Source organism: Pseudorasbora parva, chromosome 8 (assembly GCF_024679245.1).
Source record: "Pseudorasbora parva isolate DD20220531a chromosome 8, ASM2467924v1, whole genome shotgun sequence".
Lineage (NCBI taxonomy): Eukaryota > Metazoa > Chordata > Actinopteri > Cypriniformes > Gobionidae > Pseudorasbora > Pseudorasbora parva.
This window is the reverse complement of record NC_090179.1, coordinates 906,867-928,554: the sequence shown is the minus strand read 5'-3', so window position 1 is coordinate 928,554 and position 21,688 is coordinate 906,867. Positions and strand designations below refer to the sequence as shown.

The window sequence follows — 21,688 nt, the reverse complement described above, 5'->3', positions numbered from 1 at the left end:
ATCAAAGTATTTACAATTTAAATAAATGAAGGAGAGAACAACAGCATGCATTTTATTCTCACAATTAAAGTGTTGCACAACTGATTAATGAATGTTTATTATAAGTAGTAATATAATTCTGTTACCATGTGTAAAATGATAACAGAACTTTTAACTTTATTATGAACTTTTATTTTACAGTGAAAGCCCTTGAGATTCTCTGTGTAGAGCTGAACTGAACTTGCTTCATAATTGATTGACACTTACTGAACTGAAATGAAAGTGAATTGAAACAACACTGGGCTGAACTGAGCTGAATGATGACGTGATTTTCTTCTGTAGAGCTGCTGTACAGCTGAAATGGATGAATCTTACATCATTAACACTATTGTAGTGAATAGCAGGCGAGCAGAATGCCATCCACAGTGTGTGGAAAAGTTTCATTTCAATGCGATCAGGTTTCTGTGGACAACAAACGGTGCTTTTTAAACAGAGTCCAGCTCCTTTCTTCACACTGCAGCGCGGGCCAGAACGAGCCTCGCACTCGTGACCAAACGGAGCGTAAATAACACTTCACCAAACCTCTTTCCAGCGGCCTTGGCATTAGTGTGTATTTTCAGTTTATGAGTTTCTAATCTGCGTTAGATTTCGTATAGCTTATGTCAGTTAATAAGAAATAATAAATCAGGTATTGCACTGTAAAAAAATCCCAGTAAAATTTAGGGTAAAAAAAAACGACAGCTTTAGTTGCCAGAAATTTTACCGTAAAAAATACAGTAGCAACATTTTCGGTTTTACAAATTTAAATTGAATGTACAGTAAATAACTAGCCTGGCGTGGTCATACTCAGCTCTAGTCAGAATATGAGTCTGATGCTCATTGGGCTGTGATTATGGGGCGTGTTTCAACCCAACCAGGAAAGACCTCGATTGGACAGACCGACAACCAATCAGAGCAGCGGAGCGACGCATAACGTTAGTTGTCAAATGTCAACAGAGCTTAACTGCACTGTGTTGCCAAGTCCGCGTTTTTTTCCGCGGGTTTTCTATGTCCTCGTGTTGAAGCGACCTCAATTATGGGATATATAGACCCATGAGTGCGAATTTTCTATTTCTTTAACTGTGCTGTTAACATTATTCTGAGTCCCAGATTTTATATAACACAAAAATTATAATCAGCTAAATAATTGAGCAGCTTATTAACATTTTTCTTAATGTGACAAATACGTTTTGTGACACAACACTGTTTTAAGGTTAATAGCCCGGTGTGATGTCACCACAATATTTAATTAACATGTCATTAACTTCTTATAACAATTTATTCAAGAAAAGTATTAAAATGTAGTATATTTAGGTTAAGTGTAATCTATGATAATTATGTTATTAAAACATTAGAATTGTTGCATGGGTTGAAACATTCCTTTATTAACAAAAACAAGTTAAAAAAAATAAAAATAAATTGCTGACACTGCAACATGAGCTGACCAGACAGGCCACCATTTTGGAAATCTTGACATGGCAATGAAAAATGCACACATTGTCACATGACTGAACCTGGATGTTCTTTGTGTCACATAGGGACTTCCTGAGTGGAAATGGAGGGATACTGCTTTAAAAAGACCCTTCCAGATAATCCCCAGTGTTTGAGACACTGCGGGTCCGTTGAGCTAATGCCCGAGCTTAGTCTAAGCCCTGTCTGTGACTTCTTGTTAACTGAACGTTTGTATAAAATCAACATATTCGTGAAAACAGCTCTCTTGCTCTTGTAATATTGCTTTATTATATCCTATTTTTCACTGTTTCTAGATCCGTTTGTTTTGTCTTTGCTCATTAGTTTCCATGGTTACTAATTGGTTTGCTTTGCACCTGGTGTTCATTTTATTTCATTGGTTTGTTTCATGCTGCGTCAAGCATGGGGACATATTACTTCATCATCTTTAATGGACTCGTCGCTTAGTTATGTGCATCCTGTCACCGTTTAAACTGCCCTGTCTACACCCTTAAAAATAAAGGTGGCAGGAAGAACCAAAAATTAGGTTTCACAGTGATGCCATAAAAGAAACTGTTTTGGTTCCCTGAAGAACCGTTTTGTGAAAGGTTCTTTAAAGAACCATTTTTTTCTAACCATTTTATAGTCCAAAGAACCTCTTTTGCACTACAAAGAACCTTTTGTGCAATGGAAAGGTTCTTTGTATATTAAAGGTTCTTTAGGGAACCATACACCCTGCCAAAGAACCCTTTTAGAACCTTCAAAATCCACATTCACAATATAATGATGCATTTAAAAGTTCATGGCCAAACGTGTCATTACAAAAGTTCTCAATGCAGCTGCAGCTGAAATATAATGTGGACAACACTGAACACTTTTTACCCGCATTTGTAGATCTAATCGAGTCCTCGTCCAACTCGCAATGGGTCCTGGGTAATATCAGCCGTTAAGAGTGTGTGTCGATCCGCACTTCAGACTCGGAACGGAAATAGTCAACCATCCGGGTATATTTGGCATACTGTTTTCAACATACTATGATTTGGAAATATACTAATTATAATTTCGAAAACTACTTAGTATGGATAGTGTGTGAATTAGGATGCAGGGTCAGTGTATTTAAGGCCCCGTCCACATTAACACGGCTATTTTCAAAGCTGCAGCCTTTTCTATGCGGTTTGGCCATTCGTCCACACGCAAACACAGTATCTGGACACTAAAGCACAACTCTAAAACGGCAAAAGGGTGAAGATTTTTAGACACTCACTCACTCAGCATGCAGTGCTGTCGTGTGGACAGTGAAACAGGAAATTTGGGCTTGTTACATCAGAACTGGAAGCCACAATAACCTTTTTTCAGGGCTTCTGATTGGCCAACGTAGCTTTACGGTTAGGGTTATATTGCCACCTGTTGCTTTGGCATGCTCTTGACAGAGCTTCATTGCGTGTTTTTTCATTTTCATGTAGATTTCATGTAGGAAAAACTGAGTTTTAAAAATACCCGTGTACATGTGGGCTAGGCCTAAGCTCTGTGTTCATTTCAGTTCTTTGTCTGTTGTCATCACATTTAGCGTTGTTGATCCTGTGGTCTTGACTTTTGTGTATAAAGTACAGCTGCTGCATTTAGATCCTCTTCATCCTTCTTACTTTCACTAGCTGTGACACAAGTAGGTCTCCTTTTTTTGCAGTCATATCTCGATTTTGTGGCCATTTATATGAATTTTGGGCATTTTACTTTTTTGAGAAAATCCTACATTGATTTCGATACTGACACAAAGGTAAAAAAATACATCATGGTAACGCTTTACATTAACGTTCCCTTTGTAAAGGTTTTTTATAAAGGTGTTAGTTAATGACTAATAACTCATTTACAAATGCATTATAGATCACTGACAGTTATACTTAACAGCATGAATAAAAACGGTGACTTAAACACAATACCTCGCTAAATAGTGCACCATTTTTTAACTCTATAAACTCAAAACCAGAAGATGCAGCAAAAATAGCAAACTGTCCTGCAAAAAACCCTGAATCTATAGGTCGTTTTTCAAGCCCCTTATTACGAGCTTCATTTCCGCTTTAAAGTCATGCGCCCTCTAGCTGGCGTAAACATAATGACAGTGTCGTGTTACGTCTGACATCATAAACATGACATATGACTGTCTTTACCAATCAAAATGCGTGTTCATTTTAATGCAGTGTGTGGACTTTTTACCACCATTTGTCATATTTCCATTTAGCAAAAATATGTTTTTTAATTTACAACTACACCCACCCCATCCCTAAACCTACCCAGTGATTTATAGATCATACACACTTTATGAGCACGTGTGTGTGTGTTCCCTGGGATTGAACTCACGACCGCATGATCACGTTGTTGTGTAGTGCGATGCTTTACCAACTGAGCAATGCAAAACCTGAAATATAACACAGATAAAAGGGGAATGATTTAAAATGAAAGTGTCCTGCTGTCAATAGGAGCACAACCTTAGTAAACGCTAACTCACGGCTCCTGTTAGTGGGTGGGATATATTAGGCAGCAAGTGAACATTTTGTCCTCAGAGTTGATGTGTGTGAAGCAGGAGAAATGGGCAAGCGTAAGGATTTAAGCGAGTTTGGCCAGATTGAGACGGCTAGACGACTGGGTCAGAGCATCTCCAAAACTGCAGCTCTTGTGGGCTGTTCCCGGTCTGCAGTGGTCAGTATCTATCAAAAGTGCTCCAAGAGGACCAGTGGAGAACCGGCCACAGGGTCATGGGCGGCCAAGGCTCAGTGATGACCGTGGGGAGCGAAGGCTGGCCCGTGGGGTCCGATCAAACAGACCAATGATGTGTGTTATAATGATATAGAATTTGAATGCGATTTTATGATTATTTTGCCATGTCCAATGTACAGCACTTAGGTCACCTTTTGTTGTATTAATATGTGCTTTATGAATAAATTGAACGTTAAACAACACAATATTAGAATATACATAAATGTTATTTGATTTGACTGTTTAATGATAATGCTGGTGAGTCTCAGAGAAATGTCAAAGCTCATATCATGTGAAGTGTTTTTTCCTGTGAAGTTATTTTATTTATTTTTTCTTTTAGTTTTTAGTTTAGTTTTTTATCATGGCAATCACAGGGCCCTTGTTGAGACTCCAACCCCTGAAAATACATTAAATATGTACAAATGTGAGATATCTATATTTAAAAGCACTGCACTGCAAAAAAATGTCCAAAGCCAAACATAATATTTTACATAATCAATACGTATCTGTTATCATTTAGTCAAGCAGTAGCATCCTGTATAATTCCCCTGAAACGAGAAAGATGTCTGGACAAGCTGTTGAATTATTAGAAATGAATGCATGGCAGGGGCAGAGGTGTGGCAGAAACATCAGCATTGATTTTCAGTTCATTAATTCAGCCGTCGAGACACAATTATTGCACCTATTTCACACTTAACAAATATAAATGTGTTAATCTCAAGAAAAGTTTCAAGTTTCCTCTCACTCGGTCAGGTTCAACATTATCCCAATTGGTGACGTCGATGTAATGCCTCTGTTCCCTCCTTCAGGGAGAGGAAGTCTTTTATTTTTAATATTTGCCCTGTGTGTGTAATAAGCAGTGTACATGTGTTGTGTAAACGCCTATAGGCTCATATTAGTAATACACCCTTTAAATAACACACAAAAACAATTTCCACAAAAATAGCACACATGCGCCAGTGCATTAGATATTTAAACAAGGTGGAGCTGGACGTGAAAATGATAACAGCATGGCACTGAAACAGTCTCGCATTGCACTGGGTGTATTATAGGGCCCTTGGAGTTACTCAATGGCGGCGCAGTTATACAAAATAAATCAACTGCCTTTCCCCATCAACCAATCAGAATCAAGAATTGAATGTAGATTTCCATTTGCATAACTGAGAAAATATCTGTGCTTGACCAAACTTTTAGACATCACAGAGCAACTGCTTACGAATAAACCAGATGCAAACACTCTGAAATGCACTAGTAGGACTAGATCTCCTCACGGAGGACTGTAATAACAGAAGTCAATATGTGAGAAACTAACAGCCCAAACTAGAACTCAAGAGCCAGAAGCTGCTAAAAACATGACATGATATAAAGGAAAAAGACCAGGTGTCAAAGGGTGGCTCATGGTAGAGGATGAAGGGGTACTATGTAAGGGCTAATGTCCACCCAGCCGGTTGTTATCGCAGAATAAACCCCTTCAGAGTGATCAGGACCCCGAGGCGAAGCGGAGCGTCACTCTGAAGGGGTTTATTCTGCGATAACAACCGGCTGGGTGGACATTATCCCGCTTATTACACGCCTACTAGTCTCAAATAAATTAGACACTAAATATTGTCTTGAGATTAAATATTTTATTAGCTCTTACGCAAAGCTTCCGCGAAGGAAAACAGTTCCAACCTGCTTTAAGCCTTTATCTATTGCTGCTAAATGTTGAGAATGAATGCTGAAAGGGTTAGTTAAGCCAAAAATGAAACCAAGCCTATGATTTACTCACCCTCAAGTCATTATAGGTGTATATGACATTCTTCTGTCAGACAAATACAATCAGAGTTGTATTTAAAAAGTCCAGGCTAACGTTAATCCCAGCAGTAGTTGGAGCTGTTTCTGAAGTCCATAAAAAATGCAGCTGTCCGTCAAATAACGTGCTCCACACGACTCCGATGGGTTAATAGAGCCTTCTGATTCCAATCGATGCGTTTGTGGAAGAACAATATCCATATTTAATCCAAAATATCCAAATATATCTAAAATATCCAACTTTATAAAGGAAACCAGCCTTGAAGTCGTCCATTGTAACCCACGGCTGTTTAAGCCACAAGATGGCGCCAGCGTTAAGCACAGAAGTAGTACCGGTCAAGATAACTCGTAGTACCCGGATGAGCGGTGTGTGTTATCTGGAAATAACACACCGCTGGAATGCGCGATTGACCAATCAGAATCAAGTATTTCACAGAGCCGTGTAATAAAACATTATAAATAGATCTCCTATTCAAATGAAAAGCACAATATTTGGATAACGAAGCAGCTTGAATTGGTTCAGTTGTGCTAAATTAGTATAATAATATTGCTAAAAGAGCTTACTGTACAAGACTCGACACTCGAGAGCTCGTAAAGCAATGAAACCCGGCATATGAAAACCACAGACACAGATGTACAGTAAGATAGCAGCTTCAGTGAAGACTTTACTGCGTGCTCCAGGGCAAACACAACAAGACAATCACAACTTCATTAATCAATCAACAACATTCACCTAATTAGGCACTAATAACAGACCCAGGCATCCGGCCAGCACTGAACTAAGAGTGTAACAGCAGCTCTCCTACCTCAGCGAGCTGCGGCCTCAGGTCAGTGCCGCTGCGGTCGGACGGATCCATCTCCTGCTGATGAGCCGGTGTCTACAGGCGCTGGTCCGCTGTGCTCACACTCCAGGGCAAAAGGCCAGGCTCTGTGGATTCTGGGATATGAAGGGCAGAAGGTCAAGTTTTCAAAGATACACTATATTGCCAAAAGTATTGCACTGAAAAAAACGATTTGTTTTAGATTTATTAATCTTTTTTTTATTAATTAATTTATTTAGATTTTAACAAATAGATTTTACCTATTTGTGAGCTGCGTGATATTCAAATATGAATGTTGAGTGTGTTGTACTAAATACATGTTCACACTGTTAAATCCAAAAGCTGTTGTTACTAAGACTTTTAAAGGGATCCCCTGGTGTTGAGACTTGTATGGCTTAATGTAACATAAATGATGTCTCTTACTGAATTATGTAGTAGAAAACCCATGAAAGATCTACATTATTTAAAAAATCGATTTTATATTTGGACCATGGGCGGCGCCATTTTGTTTGCGTTCTAGGTTGATGACGTAGAGTGGTTGAACTCCTCAATCAGCTGGCATTACCCGTTGCTATTTTTACCACAACGCAACTCGAAAATTGTTTCAGAGTTAAACAAAACCAATGAATTGCTTTGTAATTGTACTTAAAACACACTCAAACATACATGTGCACACAAACTCACCTACACAAGTCACAAACAGATCGGCGGGCGCGCACACACCTAGGTCAGCGACAGACTGCTCTGTCTCAATCGCATGCATCATCACCAAAACATCCTGCCTCTCTTCCTCACGTTACTTTATCCCATCGTCCTACCTAGATATTTCCCTCTGCTGGTCACATTAGGCATTACAGTTAATCTACTATCAACAGTCTATCTAGGATATCAACACAGGGAATAGATTGAGGGTTATGTATGCGCGCACGCAGTGCGTGCGTGTGTGTGTGTGTTCGCGCCGATCTGTTGGGGTGTGTGTGTGTTCGCGCCGATCTGTTGGGGTGTGTGTGTGTGTGTGTGTGTTCGCGCCGATCTGTTGGGGTGTGTGTGAGTCTGTGAGAGAGAGAGAGTTTGTGTGCACATGTATGTTTGAGTGCGTGAAGTCGGACAGCTGTTGTGTGTAAATCGGCTGTACACTCGTTATTGCGGTGAACGTGAGACTGAATGACTGCACTCGAACATGTCCACTATGGTGTCGGACAACACTACAAATGTCCGTCCCTTCAAATAATGCCCTATTTAAGGGTATAGGGTCGATTTCAGATTCAGCCCCTGTCGTGGAGACTGAGCAGCCCAACATCTCGATTGAGACAGAGCCTGTCGTGTGCGCGCCCGCCGATCTGTTTGTGACTTGTGTAGGTGAGTTTGTGTGCACATGTATGTTTGAGTGTGTTTTAAGTATAATTACAAAGGAATTCATTGGTTTTGTTTAACTCTGAAACAATTTTCGAGTTGCGTTGTGGTAAAAATAGCTACGGGTAACGCCAGCTGATTGAGGAGTTCAACCACTCTACGTCATCAACCTAGAACGCAAACAAAATGGCGCCGCCCATGGTCCAAATATAAAATCGATTTTTTAAATAACGTAGATCTTTCATGGGTTTTCTACTACATAATTCAGTAAGAGACATCATTTATGTTATATTAAGCCATACAAGTCTCAACACCAGGGGATCCCTTTAAGTAAACTTTACTTAATGTCCAATAATTAGAATTCACTTAAAACAATTTAGTAATCTGAACTGTTTGCATGCTATGCCTTTGTTACATAGAAAACCCAAGTAAACATTACTTGACTGGTTTGAGTACCATTTTGCCAAAGGAAAAAACACACAAAAAACAGGTGGGCGGGCAAAAGGTTGAGGCGGGGCAATTCCTAATAGACTTTCCACTCATTTCCTCCACTTCTGCAGTCATCGTTCTTCTTAGTTGCATTCACTCATTTTCCAGTCATCTTGAATGCTATTGAAAATACAACTAAATACTTTGGGAGAGCATCACATAAGCTGACTTCATAAATTTATGTTGATTTCCTAAAATTTCTCACCATTATGGTGATCGGTGTTCCCTTTGGTTGGGCACTTGGAACTTAATTTATATTACTATAAATCTCTTCCTATTGATGCAGCGATGCAACACGAAATCACAGGTGTCTGATTTCAAAGGAAGGGAAGAAATAAGTATATTATATATATATATTGTGACAAGTGTCCCGAGCGCTCATCAGCGTCGCCCTGGAAACAAGGCGGGCACACCTATATATATACACATCTACACATATATATAAAAATGTAATACCAATTAATGATCTTTTAACATTTTATTGCTAACACTTTTGACAAACTTTTAATTGTGTTGATATAATGCCTCTATATTTGTGACAATATCTAACTATTGACCATGCTTGAGTCACACACAGACTTCAACATTCAGCATGCAAAACACAACAATGGTAAAAAAAAATTATTCACTTAATAAGACAATTACAAGTTCATTTGCTGTCATTATTGGGGTTATACTGACAAAAGACAGTATATAAAATGGTAAAATAAAGCCAAAAATAATAAAACAGAGTTACGATTGCCCTGTGATTAATTTATTCATGCTGCAATGCATTCTGGGAGTACACTTCCTCAGCTCACAGATACACTGATAAAAACGATGTGTTGGGTTTACTTAAAAATATATGTAACACGATAGAATCTACTAAGTAATGTTAAGTTAACACAACTTGCACATACTTGCATGTTACATATGTTTTTAAGTAAAGCATGTTGAGTGAACTCAAATATTTAAGTACATAGAAAAAAGTTTTTCTTGGTAATTTTAAATAAAATTATTCCAAGTTGGGTTTACTTAAAAAGTATGATGCAAAAATGGTGCATATATATTTTAAGTAAACCCAACACATAATTTTTACCAGTGTGGGACGCCCCTCCAAATCATTGAATTCAGGTGTTCACTTCATGGCCACAGGTGCATAAATCAAGCACTAGGCATGCAGACGCTTCTACACACATTAGTGAAAGAATGAGTCGCTCTCAGGAGCTCAGTGAACTCAAGCGTGGGGCCGTGATTGGCTGACACCTGTGCAATAAGGCCATTCCTGACATTTCCTCACTACTAAATATTCCACGCTCAACTGTTAGTGGGATTATAACAAAGTGGAAGCCATTGGGAACAACAGCAACTCAGCCACGAAGTGATAGGCTACGTAAAATCACAGAGTGGGGTCAGCACATGCTGAGGTGCACAGTGCACAGAAGGCACCAACTGCAGAGTCAACAGCTCCAGACCTCCACAATTCTGAGGCCTTCAGATGAGCTCAAGAACAGTGTAGAGAGCTTCATGGAATGGGTTTTCATGGCCGAGCAGCTCATCCAAGCCTTACATCACCAAGAGCAATGCAAAGCGTGGGATGCAGTGGAGTAAAGCAGCCGCCACTGGACTCTAGAGCAGTGAGACGTGTTCTCTGAGCGACCAATCACACTTCAGTCTGACAAGACTGAGTCTGGGTTTGGCGGTCGCCAGGAGAATGGTACTTGCCTGACTGCATTGTGCCAAGTGTAAAGTTTGGTGGAGCGTGGGTTATGGGGTGGGGTTGTTTTTAAAGGGTTGGGCTTTGCCCTTTAGTTCCAGTGAGAGGAACTCTTAATGCTTCAGCATACCAAGACATTTTGGACAGATGGGACGGCCCCTTCCTGTCCCAACATGACTGCGCTCCAGTGCACAAAGCGTCGGTCTATAAAGACATGGATGAGGAGTTTGGTGTGGAGGAACTGGACTGGCCTGCACAGAGTCCTGAGCTCAACCCGATAGAACAGCTTTGGGATGAATTAGAGCGGAGACTGAGAGCCAGGCCTTCTCGTCCAACATCAGTGCCTGACCTCACAAATGAGCTTCTAGAAGAATGGGCAGAAATCCCCATAAACACACTCCTAAACCTTGAGGAAAGCCTTCCCAGAAGAGCTGGAGCTGTTAGAGCTGCAAAAGGACGGCCGACTCCATATTAAAACCTACGGATTAACAATGGGATGGCATTAAAGTTCATGAGCATTTAAAGGCAGGCATCCCAAAACTTTTGACAATATAGTGTATTTTGGTATAACATACAAGGTACATCTAAATGAGATTTTAAACTATTTACAAAACGAATGTAATGATTCTGCAGATACAGACAGACTACTTTTAACAGTTCCAGCTATTTTATGTGTGAAAACATGCTATTACATCTGACCACGGCCTTAATCAACCTTCAAATCGACATTTGGTATTGAGTGTGATAACACTTTTAAATCTTTTGGTGAAAAAGTTGGTCTTATACTAACACTTACAAGTTAGAGCTACATGATTCTGGATGAACTGAGGATCAATTAGAGATCCAGAATATTCCATGATTCTGAACAGACTACTAAACTAAATAACATATAATTTACTAGAGGTTCTGACAAAATGTTAATTGTTTGAAAACATCTATTTGAATAAATTATTCAATGACTCACTCATAAAGACTTAACTTGGTTCATTACTGGATGAATCAGTGTTTCTGAACAAATCTCTTGAATGAATGATTCTATGACTCACTCATAAAGACTTTGCTTATTTTATTACTGGATGAATCAGCATTTTTGAATTAATGATTCAATGACTTACTCATAGGCTTCACTTGTTTCATTACTGGATGAATCAGCATTTTTTAACAAATTTTGTGAATAAATTATTCATTGACTCAATCATTATGCAGCACTAGGTAACTTTTCAACCTTCATAATATATTTTTTAAGACTCTTGTGATGATAAATCGACTTACAATAGGTTGAATGACACGTCTGCCATAGCCTGATGGGGTCTGTATCGTTTTTAATCGTACTTTTAAACTTCGGGTTTCGGGTAGTAAAAAAGAACTACAAAATTCGACTGCTTTACAGCATATACGTCACTTCCACCAACACACACACTTCCTTACATTCGGACGTGCGAGCCCAACTTTGTTCGTCGGATATTATAGTCATGTCCGAAGCAGCAGAGACAAATAAAAAAGAAAAGGTTTTGTTGGAGGAAAGCAATAAGAGGAAACGAGAAAGTGATGTGATTAAAGGCAGGACGAGGATCAACATGTGACCAGCGTTTGCTCGTCGGCGTGAGCTGAAGGAGGCGTGCCCGACCGATGTTACGGTGATTACCGACCACTCAAACACTGAACTAAAGTATCATATAGATTCTGTAAAACGCTAACCAATAGACTACTATAATGACGCTGGCTTGTAAACGTGAGCATCGTGATTATTTGGCGTTTGAAAAAAATAAAACCCATGTAATGATATTCATATGACATGCTGTAACATATGCCACTGACTGTACCTGTGATGAAGACATTTCACACGCGCCGCCAGAAGAACTCCTCTTGCAGTGTTCAGGGGAACTGTTAGCGCTGTACCGACCCGCGGGACGCTTTTATGAAGTTATTTGGCCCGCACCGCACCACTGTATATATTCTTACAACCCGCCGCGCACCCGCGATCATTAAATAGACATACGGGGTCCGCGGGTTATGAAACGACCCACGCATCACTAGCTCAGGGCTATCAGGGCTGTCATGTCAACAAATGCATGCGCGATGGCATCCCCTGTTGTAGGATGACAGCTCTTACGACAGTAGTTGAGGACATTATTTTTTCCAAACTGTAGGGGGACCCCGAGAGCAAAAGTAGCCAAGTGCGGCTTTAAGACCTCTCTTGTTTCATTACTGGATAAATCAGCATTTTTATAACGAATCTCTTGAATGAATGATGCAAAGACTCACACAAAGACTTCACTCGCTTCATTACTGAATGAATCAGTGTTTCTGAACAAATCTCTTGAATGAATGATTCAATTGCTCACTCATATATGATTCACTTGTTTCATTACTAAATTAATCAGCATTTTTGATTGGATCTCTTGGAAGAATGATTCAATGACTCAATCATTTAGGATTCATTTGTTTCATTACTATATGAATCAGCGTTTTTGATTGGATCTCTTGAATGAATGATTCAATGACTCACTCAAAGACTTTACTCGCTTCATTACTGAATGAATCAGTGTTTCTGAACAAATCTCTTGAATGAATGATTCAATTGCTCACTCATATATGATTCACTTGTTTCATTACTGAATTAATCAGCATTTTTGATTGGATCTCTTGGAAGAATGATTCAATGACTCAATCATTTAGGATTCATTTGTTTCATTACTATATGAATCAGCGTTTTTGATTGGATCTCTTGAATGAATGATTCAATGACTCACTCAAAGGCTTCACTTGTTTCATTACTGGATGAATCAACATTTTTGAACATATATTGAATTAATGATTCAATGACTCACTCATAGGCTTCACTTGTTTCATTACTGGATGAATCAGCATTTTTTAACAAATCTTGTGAGTAAATGATTCATTGACTCAATCATTAAGACCGCTCTTGTTTCATTACTGGATAAATCAGCATGTGTGTAATGAATCTCTTGAATGAATGATGCAAAGACTCACACATAAAGACTTTACTTGCTTCATTACTGAATGAATCAGTGTTTCTGAACAAATCTCTTGAATGAATGATTCAATTGCTCACTCATATATGATTCACTTGTTTCATTAGTGAATTAATCAGCATTTTTGAACAAATCTCTTGAATGAATGATTCAGTGAATCACTCATATAGGATTCACTTGTTTCATTACTAGATGAATCAGCGTTTTTGATTGGATCTCTTGAATAATTGATTCAATTCAACTCATAAAGACTTAACTTGTTTCATTAGTGGATGAATCAGCATTTTTGAACTAATCTCTTGAATGATCGATTTCCATCATAACCAAAGAGAAACATGTTTAGACATGTTAAACATGTCTCAATTATTCTTTAAAATGCTTGCCATGACGGTAATGAAAGTACTAATTAAGACAGCCATTCTATGCATACTCTAAAAAAAATTACAAACTACCTGTTGCTCAACTTTTACTCAACTACTTAGAGTCAATTAGAGCAAACTGCATTAGTTAAAACAGGATCCATTTAGGCAAAAATACTCTTCAGCAAATACAGAGCAGTGTAAAATAACAGAACTACTTGCAAGAACTACATTTCCTCTCCGTGTTAATCATCACGACACACAGACGCTTAATCAGGCACTGAAACTTCTCTCACTCACATTCTAGCTCTTTCTCCAGCAGCAGGTTTGGCCCCCGTCTCTCTGCTGATGGCCGTTTCTATGACAACAGACAGAAGACAGCATGAGACACGAGTACAGCACATTGTGTAGGTGATTATTTAGGAAAAGTCTCAGACCGAGAGGGAAAACTGCAGTGTGTCGACTTTCAGATAAGTTTGAGAACAAGATGTGAAATGACTTGTTCAATCTGTCATGTTCATAAGAGCAGGGTATACAGTATCTTCTAGTGTGACCTCTCCCATCATGTTTTGCAGTTATATGCTGAAACATTATAAAATGTTGTGTGTATGAGAGTATAATCATTATTCTCTTCACCCTTCCAGCTTTGGTTCTGGTGGCTCTTCAACACAGCTGAGGCGATGATACGCGTCTTTCTGCCTGAAAAACAAAAACAACCAAAGGTATTATGCCCAGTTATGCCCTTATTATTAATAAAATGTTTTAGACGACCCTGAAATCATTTGCATTGTATGCGATTATTCCCTCTGGAATTTACATTTTCTTTTATTTGAGACTCATCCTAATGTAAAATCAGCTCTTAGATGTCATTGACAAATGTGACCCTGGACCACAAAACCAGTAATATTTTCTGAAGTTGGGATGTATACATTACCTGGAAGCTGGATACGTAATATATTTCCATTGATGTGTAGTTTGTTAGGATTGGAAAATATTTGTTTGAGATACAACTATTTGAAAATCTGGAATCTGAGGGTGTAAAAAAGTCTAAATATTGAGAAAATCTCCTTTTAAATTGTGTAAATTAAGTCCTTAGCAATGCATATTACTACTAATACATTTTTTATATATTTACGGTAGGACATTTAGAAAATATCTTATTGGAATATTAATATCCTAATGATTTTTGGCATTAAAGAAAATGGATAATTTTGACCGCAATGTACCCATGAGACTTATGACTGCTTTTGTGCTCCAGGATCTTTCTTAAAGGGATACTTCACCACTTTTTCATATTAATTAAACTATGTTATTCCCTTAACTAAAACGAGTTGATACTTACCTCTCACATCTCCCCCTCTCCCCCTATTGACAGACATTAGAGAGGGAGGGGGGGATGTGAGGGAGGATATTTCAGGCGGGACTTTTTACTACGCCGAGTCAAAGTACTCTCAGATGTGCTATTCTGCCATATATTATAGTTCTCCTTTTTAATCCGCGTAGCAAAGCGCCACATTTTATTTTATGTCACCATACTTCATCGTTCAGCTATTCGTGTAACTGTATTTAAATAGGGAAAAGATGGAGGTGTTTAGTCGCTTCTAACTCGATCTCTGTTTGGTTCCATAGTGAATGAACTGGGCTTAGTGGGCTAAACTAAATGCTATCAGATCGTCACCGCGCGTCAGAGAGATTAGAGGTGTGTATCAACTCGTTTTAGTTAAGGGAATAACATAGTTTAATATGATTAAAGTAGTTTAATAGTTGAATTTTCTGGCTTTCCATGTTTTTACTGTTATATGGTAGGGGGAGCTTTTACGTATACTGAAAGAGGACAGAATATCCAGATCAAAACACAGACGAAGAAGAAGTAGAAACAAGCAAAAGCAACTCCACAAGTTACATATATATCGCACAAATCCCTTAGATTGGTCAGCTGAATCCTTCATCGGAACCTCACATGAGAATTGGCATCTCTGTATTCCTGTCTTGTTTGTTTCTCGTTGCTGTTATCATATATTATGTGTTGTTTGTATACTGTTGTGAGCATTAATACAAAAATATAATAAAAACCGACGGCACCCGACAACCACAAGTTTCTCGGCGCGCTTACGTCGTGCTTTAAGTTATGTCAAGCGTGAACTCAACCCTCTCATACACACTCAGATGACTGCAGGTCGGAAGCGATAGTCTAGAGTTTAAAAAGTTTAAAATATTGTTATTTTTCTTACAAACACTTATCTTTTGCTTCAGAAGACATTGATTCATCCATTGGGGTCAAATGGATTACTGTAGTTATTGCTGTTTGTGCTTTTTAATGTTCAACTTTTAGGAACCCAAATGAGTTTGAATTAGCAGAGATTACTTATTTTTCTGTGTTCATCTGAGGAAATAAAGTCGTATACATCTCGGATGGCATGAGGGTAAAAGAGTAAACGGTGAGGACATTTCTGGGTGTACTGTATTTTCTTTTAGCTATATACATATGGTATTCCTGCTTAAGATTCATCTGTGGCAAGAATGAAAAAGAAAAGGAGTGAATAAGAAGGGTCATGAATTAAGTTTTAAATATCAAAGATTTCTGAGAGATATCAGATTATATTTGTGTTTTTTATTGTACTTACCCTGTAACTACACGAAACAAGAGGGGAACAAACACCACTTTAATTTACAGCCACTGATTCACACTTACCCTGTAACTACATGAAACAAGAGAAGAACAAACACCACTTTAATTTACAGCCACTGATTCACACTTACCCCGTAACTACATGAAACAAGAGGGGAACAAACACCACTTTAATTTACAGCCACTGATTCACACTTACCCCGTAACTACGCGGATAATTACCCCTTAATTAAAAAATACTTACAGTATAAATCATTTGTTACTGTTAGTTACCCCTTTATTCCCCAAATATTAAATATTTTTCCCTCATACCTGCACGTATGTATAATCAACTAAAGTTACGCTGTAAATTAGTTTTACTTATCCAGTACTTTCCGGGCTGTAATCTAAAGTGTTACCGTCATTTCTTTTTATACAGTAATTTCACTTCTCTTATGACTACTTCAATATGTTCCAGTGAGTGTGGACTGAAAAAAAAGACTCAAGGCATCAGACGAGTATCTCTCACAACAACGGTGAGTCGAGCAGGAAGATGCACACTATCTTTGTGTCAACATAACAGGAAAAATTCACATTTCATGAACTGACCTCATAAAGTTGTTGTGTTTGTGGTCAGGTAATAACCAGGAGCTCACTGAGGTGATATTTTCATCTGTCTCTGAGGAACTTTCAGACTGAACATGAACCTCAAGACATTGACTGAGCAGCAAACACTCCTTGAGACAAGTATAAAGGCCAGTTCACACTGCACCGACAGCAATGTCTGAAAAGTGTCGTAGTGTAATCCGGCGACTGTCGGCACAGGGTAAACTGGTCTTAACACAGACCCTGCTGAGAAGACGGACAAATCACTGCACCAGGACCACATAGACTAATCATGAAAATAACTTTTTTTTTATGGAGCATTGCAGTGTTTATTATATATGATTCATCTGTGCACATAATTATTGTTTTAATAATCTTGAATCAGAACAGCTGTCACTTATATGAGATCCACCAATAGCAAACCACAACCATCCATTACATTTCCCACAGACAAAATCAAGCCCCGCCCACATTTGTTCTTGTTCCACTCGGGACAAGTGTTTCACTCGGATATATTTCACTGTTCCCGGTCTGCAGTGGTCAGTATCTATCAAAAGTGCTTCAAGGAAGGACCAGTGGAGAACCGACCACAGGGTCATGGGCGGCCAAGGCTCATTGATGACTGTGGGGAGCGAAGGCTGGCCCGTGGGGTCCGATCAAACAGACGACCTACTGGAGCTCAAACTGCTCCAGAAGGTAATGCTGGTTCTGATAGAAAGCTGGCATAGCCGCAGACCAGTCAGGGTGACCTCTGACCCCTGACCCCGCCGAAAGCACCAACAGTGGCACGTGAGCATCAGAACTGGACCACGGAGCAATGGAAGAAGGTGGCCTGGTCTGAGAATTCACGTGTTCTTCTACATCACGTGGACGTGTCTGTTGCTGAACACATGGCACCCCATGGAAACGGTATTCTGGTGGCTGTGGCTCTTCCAGCAGGATAATGCTCCTGACACAAATGCTTCAGGAATGGTTTGAGGAGCACAACAACCAGTTTGAGGCGTTGACTTCGCCTCCAAATTCCCCAGATCTCAATCCAATCGAGCATCTGTGGGATGAGCTGAACAAACGAGTCTTATCCATGGAGGATCCACCTCACAACTTATGGGACTTAAATGATCTGCAGCTAGCATCTTGGTGCCAGATACCACAGCACACCTTCAGAGGTCTAGTGGAGTCCATGCCTCGATGGCTCAGGGCTGATTCGGCAACAAAAGAGGGACCAACACAATATTAGGTCACAATGATATGAATGATCAATGTATACTAGTGCAAAGCACCAATCAGTTTGAATTAAAACATTTGCCCTTAAGATTTTATTATATAGTTTATTATATAGTTTATTATATATTGTATAATTATATAGTATTATATAGGGTTTATCAAAGCAATGCAGCACTTTTATTGGCCTACCCTAGAGGGCCTTATTACTTCATTTAAAGAAGTTGCCATTAAAAAACAGAACATTTAAAAAATGTTGTATTAAGAAACAGTTACATATGATATACAACGCAGATATGGAGGCAACATTTAAATGTTGAAACAATGGGCCTCAGAAGCAAAAGAAAAAAATGTGGCTGGGTCCTCCACCAGAAAACTTTTACCGGAGGAGATTTCTGGAGTAATTTCCTTTATCCTGGTGCCTTTTAATTAAACAAATGCTTTTATATGACAAGGTTTCCCAAAAAGGAACACAACAACAAATGTGTAAAAAAAAAAAAAGTTGTTTTGAACAACAAAAAAACGAACTGTAATTCAATGCTGTAACAAAAACTGCATGATGCCTTTGAAATAAGGGGACCTTAGGTCACAGTCCCGATTGTTGGTGTTCTGTCCCTGACTGGAGCTGTCCCCAAAAATGTCCACTTTTTACAACTTGTTCAAAACAACCTGCAAATGCAAGCCTAACCAATATACAGCAGCTGCTGGTTATAGGAGCCATTGTGTAAGGATACATACAAACGGAGATATTGTCTTTTAAAGTTACGTCAGTTTATTGCCTACAAAAGCGGCCGGTTTGGACTACAACGAGCTTCTTCCTGGGTCGGTGACATCATAAACCCTCGCTAGTCTCCGCAGATGTGATTTCTGCCCGTAATGGGGGGTGGGGGCGTGGCGTTTCCATGACAACCTGTGCTTGGCACTTCAGCCAATAAAAATACAGGAAACTCCATTTGGCCATCTGACCAATCTAAGACCACTGCGTTTTTCAGAGGGAGGGGCTTCAGAGAAGCAGGAAGCAGACGAGCCGTTCAGAGGACAGACAGAAAGAAGTATTAAGACCTGTTATACTGCGCCCCATAAACACAACCAAGCCTAGAAATAAACCACAGAACCACCGCTTTAATTTATATGGATTATGAATGCGCCAATTGGAACGGATTTGAGGAAGCAGCAGTGTGAAAGTCAGGGCTATAGCTAATCAGTCAATCAATCAACTTTATTAATATCGTGCTTTTACAATGACGATTGTTTCAAAGCAGCTTCACAGTGTCAAACAGGACAATATTGCAACAGAATTAGATTTGGCTAGTTTAATTTGGATAGTTTATAGAATTAAATATGACCTAATTAATACATTTTATTTGTATAATTAGTTGAATAACTTCATAATTTTAATTTTAGTGTCCCCAATGCTAATGCTAATACGTGGAATGGAGCTTAATTTATTAGGGCATTCCTCAAGTGGAATGGATTTGAATGTCAGCGCTCTGACACACAGACATAATGGTCAAATTTAGTGGGTCCAATATCATTGGTCTTAAAAAGTGCTTGTCTCCAAAGCAAAAAGGGTGAAACATATCTGGAAAGTGATGGGCATCTGTGCAATCCACTGTAGCAAAATGGTTGCTTCAAAATTTGTAACTTTTTTTTTCTTCTCAAATATCAAAAACAGTATTGAATCGAGCAGAACTCATTAGGTTGCAGGAATGGAAGTCATTTTTTAGGGCTGTGATCAGGTAGCAGTGCAGTCCGGCAGGTTTCTCATTGTGCCTCCATTGACCTCTCTGTATCAGACAGCAGTTTTCCTGACCTTTATCAGTCTTATCTGCTTTTATCTGTGAAAGCATGTTATCAGTGACCCCAGTACAGGAGAAACGTTAAACAAGAGGAAAGAGCTTTATCTGCAGGCACCTTCATTAATGGGAAAATTGGAAATCAATTTACACCAGCAACACTTGCAGGAGCAATTATTCAAGTCCACATTCACAAACATCTACAGGAGAGAGAAACTGATGTTTACACTGTGTGAAGAAACTGTGAGTGCTACATAGGGTTGCCACCTTCAATACAGAAAAATAAGGGACGCCTGCCGGTGGCCACACCCCTCGGGGCCACGATGACCACAGTCCCGATGGTGTGCCAGTGCAGTGGTCGTATATCATAACTTAAAACCTAATTTGTATATATATATATATATATATATATCTATATATATAGATATATATATATATATATATATATATATATATATCTTAAGATTGATACCAGTGGACATTATAATACGATATCTGCTATTGAAATCAGTGTGAACAGATGCACTCAGTATAATACACAGCTATGACAATGAAAAACAAACTCAACTGCTGTAACCAGAGGGGAGTAGGATAAGAAATTGCAAATTAACTCGAGTAATTTTATAGTGTTGTGAACAAAGATTTTGACTAAAATATTTGTCATTGTTTGCAGTAACACCATCCAAACAGTGAAACCACACCTAAATAACTGAAAATGATATAATATCTACAATCATTTCTTATTTTAATAAAACACTACACAACATTTTTATTTTTGGTAAGTTAAGTAAATATATTTATGTATTATTCCGTTTTTATAGTCTATTGTTAATTCTATAGTATTGGATGATGCAATTATAATTTGTTAAGCATAACAAATAGTTGTTTATTTTATTCCTAAAAGGTCCTATTTTGATTTTATATATATATATATATATATATATATATATATATATATATATATATATATATATATATATATATATATATATATATATATATATATATATATATATCATCTCTTATTAAAGTAATGCTTGTGTCTGACTATAGCCTACAACTTAACCTTAATAAACAAATCATACCATAACATCATTAATGTAGCCTACATTATTAACATTATATCTTAATAGGCAGCATTTATGAAATCTAACGTTATCAATCAAAAAATTGAGGTGATAAAAAAAAAAAAAAAAAAAACATAACACTGTCTGCCTCAAGAGATGCTTGAGGTATGAAGAACTGTGCGACAGTGCTTTGATTTCGGTGAGCTCTTGCATTTAGTGAATGTTGCTCTCCCGATGCATGCTGTCCCACATCTGACAGGCCAGCGTGCGCCACTGAAAACACTCGCCGACAAATAATTATTGTGCAATTGGCTTGGTATTCATTGCCGCGGACACTTTCCAGCCAAATATTTATTTCTTCCCACTCTCGTCTGTACCTCTGCATCCGCTTGCGTTTCTGCTCTGAAACTTTTACAGCTGGACGCGGAGGTATTTGGACCTGCCTCCGCCATCGTTTCAAATGGATTCTGCCCATATAGAAAAGAACCTACCTCTTCTGGCTCTGATTGGCCGTGATTCACGACCCGTGAACCTGAAACAAACCAATCAAACAACGACGGCAGCGACCCAATTAGGGGCAGAAGAGGACGTGTCTTCACACAATGCGGGTGGACCTATGTAAAATACGGGACAAATCGCGTCCCGTATTGCTTTGATACGGGACGCG

General features: G+C 38.7%; 1 protein-coding gene across 1 annotated transcript in view; it reads right to left on the bottom strand.

Annotated features, from left to right (window-relative positions):
* Nucleotides 1-21,688, bottom strand: part of schip1 (schwannomin interacting protein 1) — a 393,923-nt gene that overhangs the window by 366,845 nt on the left and 5,390 nt on the right. The window contains exons 2-4 of the mRNA XM_067449919.1: nucleotides 14,360-14,422; nucleotides 14,024-14,081; nucleotides 6,816-6,946 (exon numbers count right to left, since the gene is read on the bottom strand). Of these exons, the coding sequence (XP_067306020.1) occupies nucleotides 6,816-6,866 (51 nt within the window). The 5' untranslated portion in view covers nucleotides 6,867-6,946; nucleotides 14,024-14,081; nucleotides 14,360-14,422. The remainder of the gene's footprint in view (nucleotides 1-6,815; nucleotides 6,947-14,023; nucleotides 14,082-14,359; nucleotides 14,423-21,688) is intronic.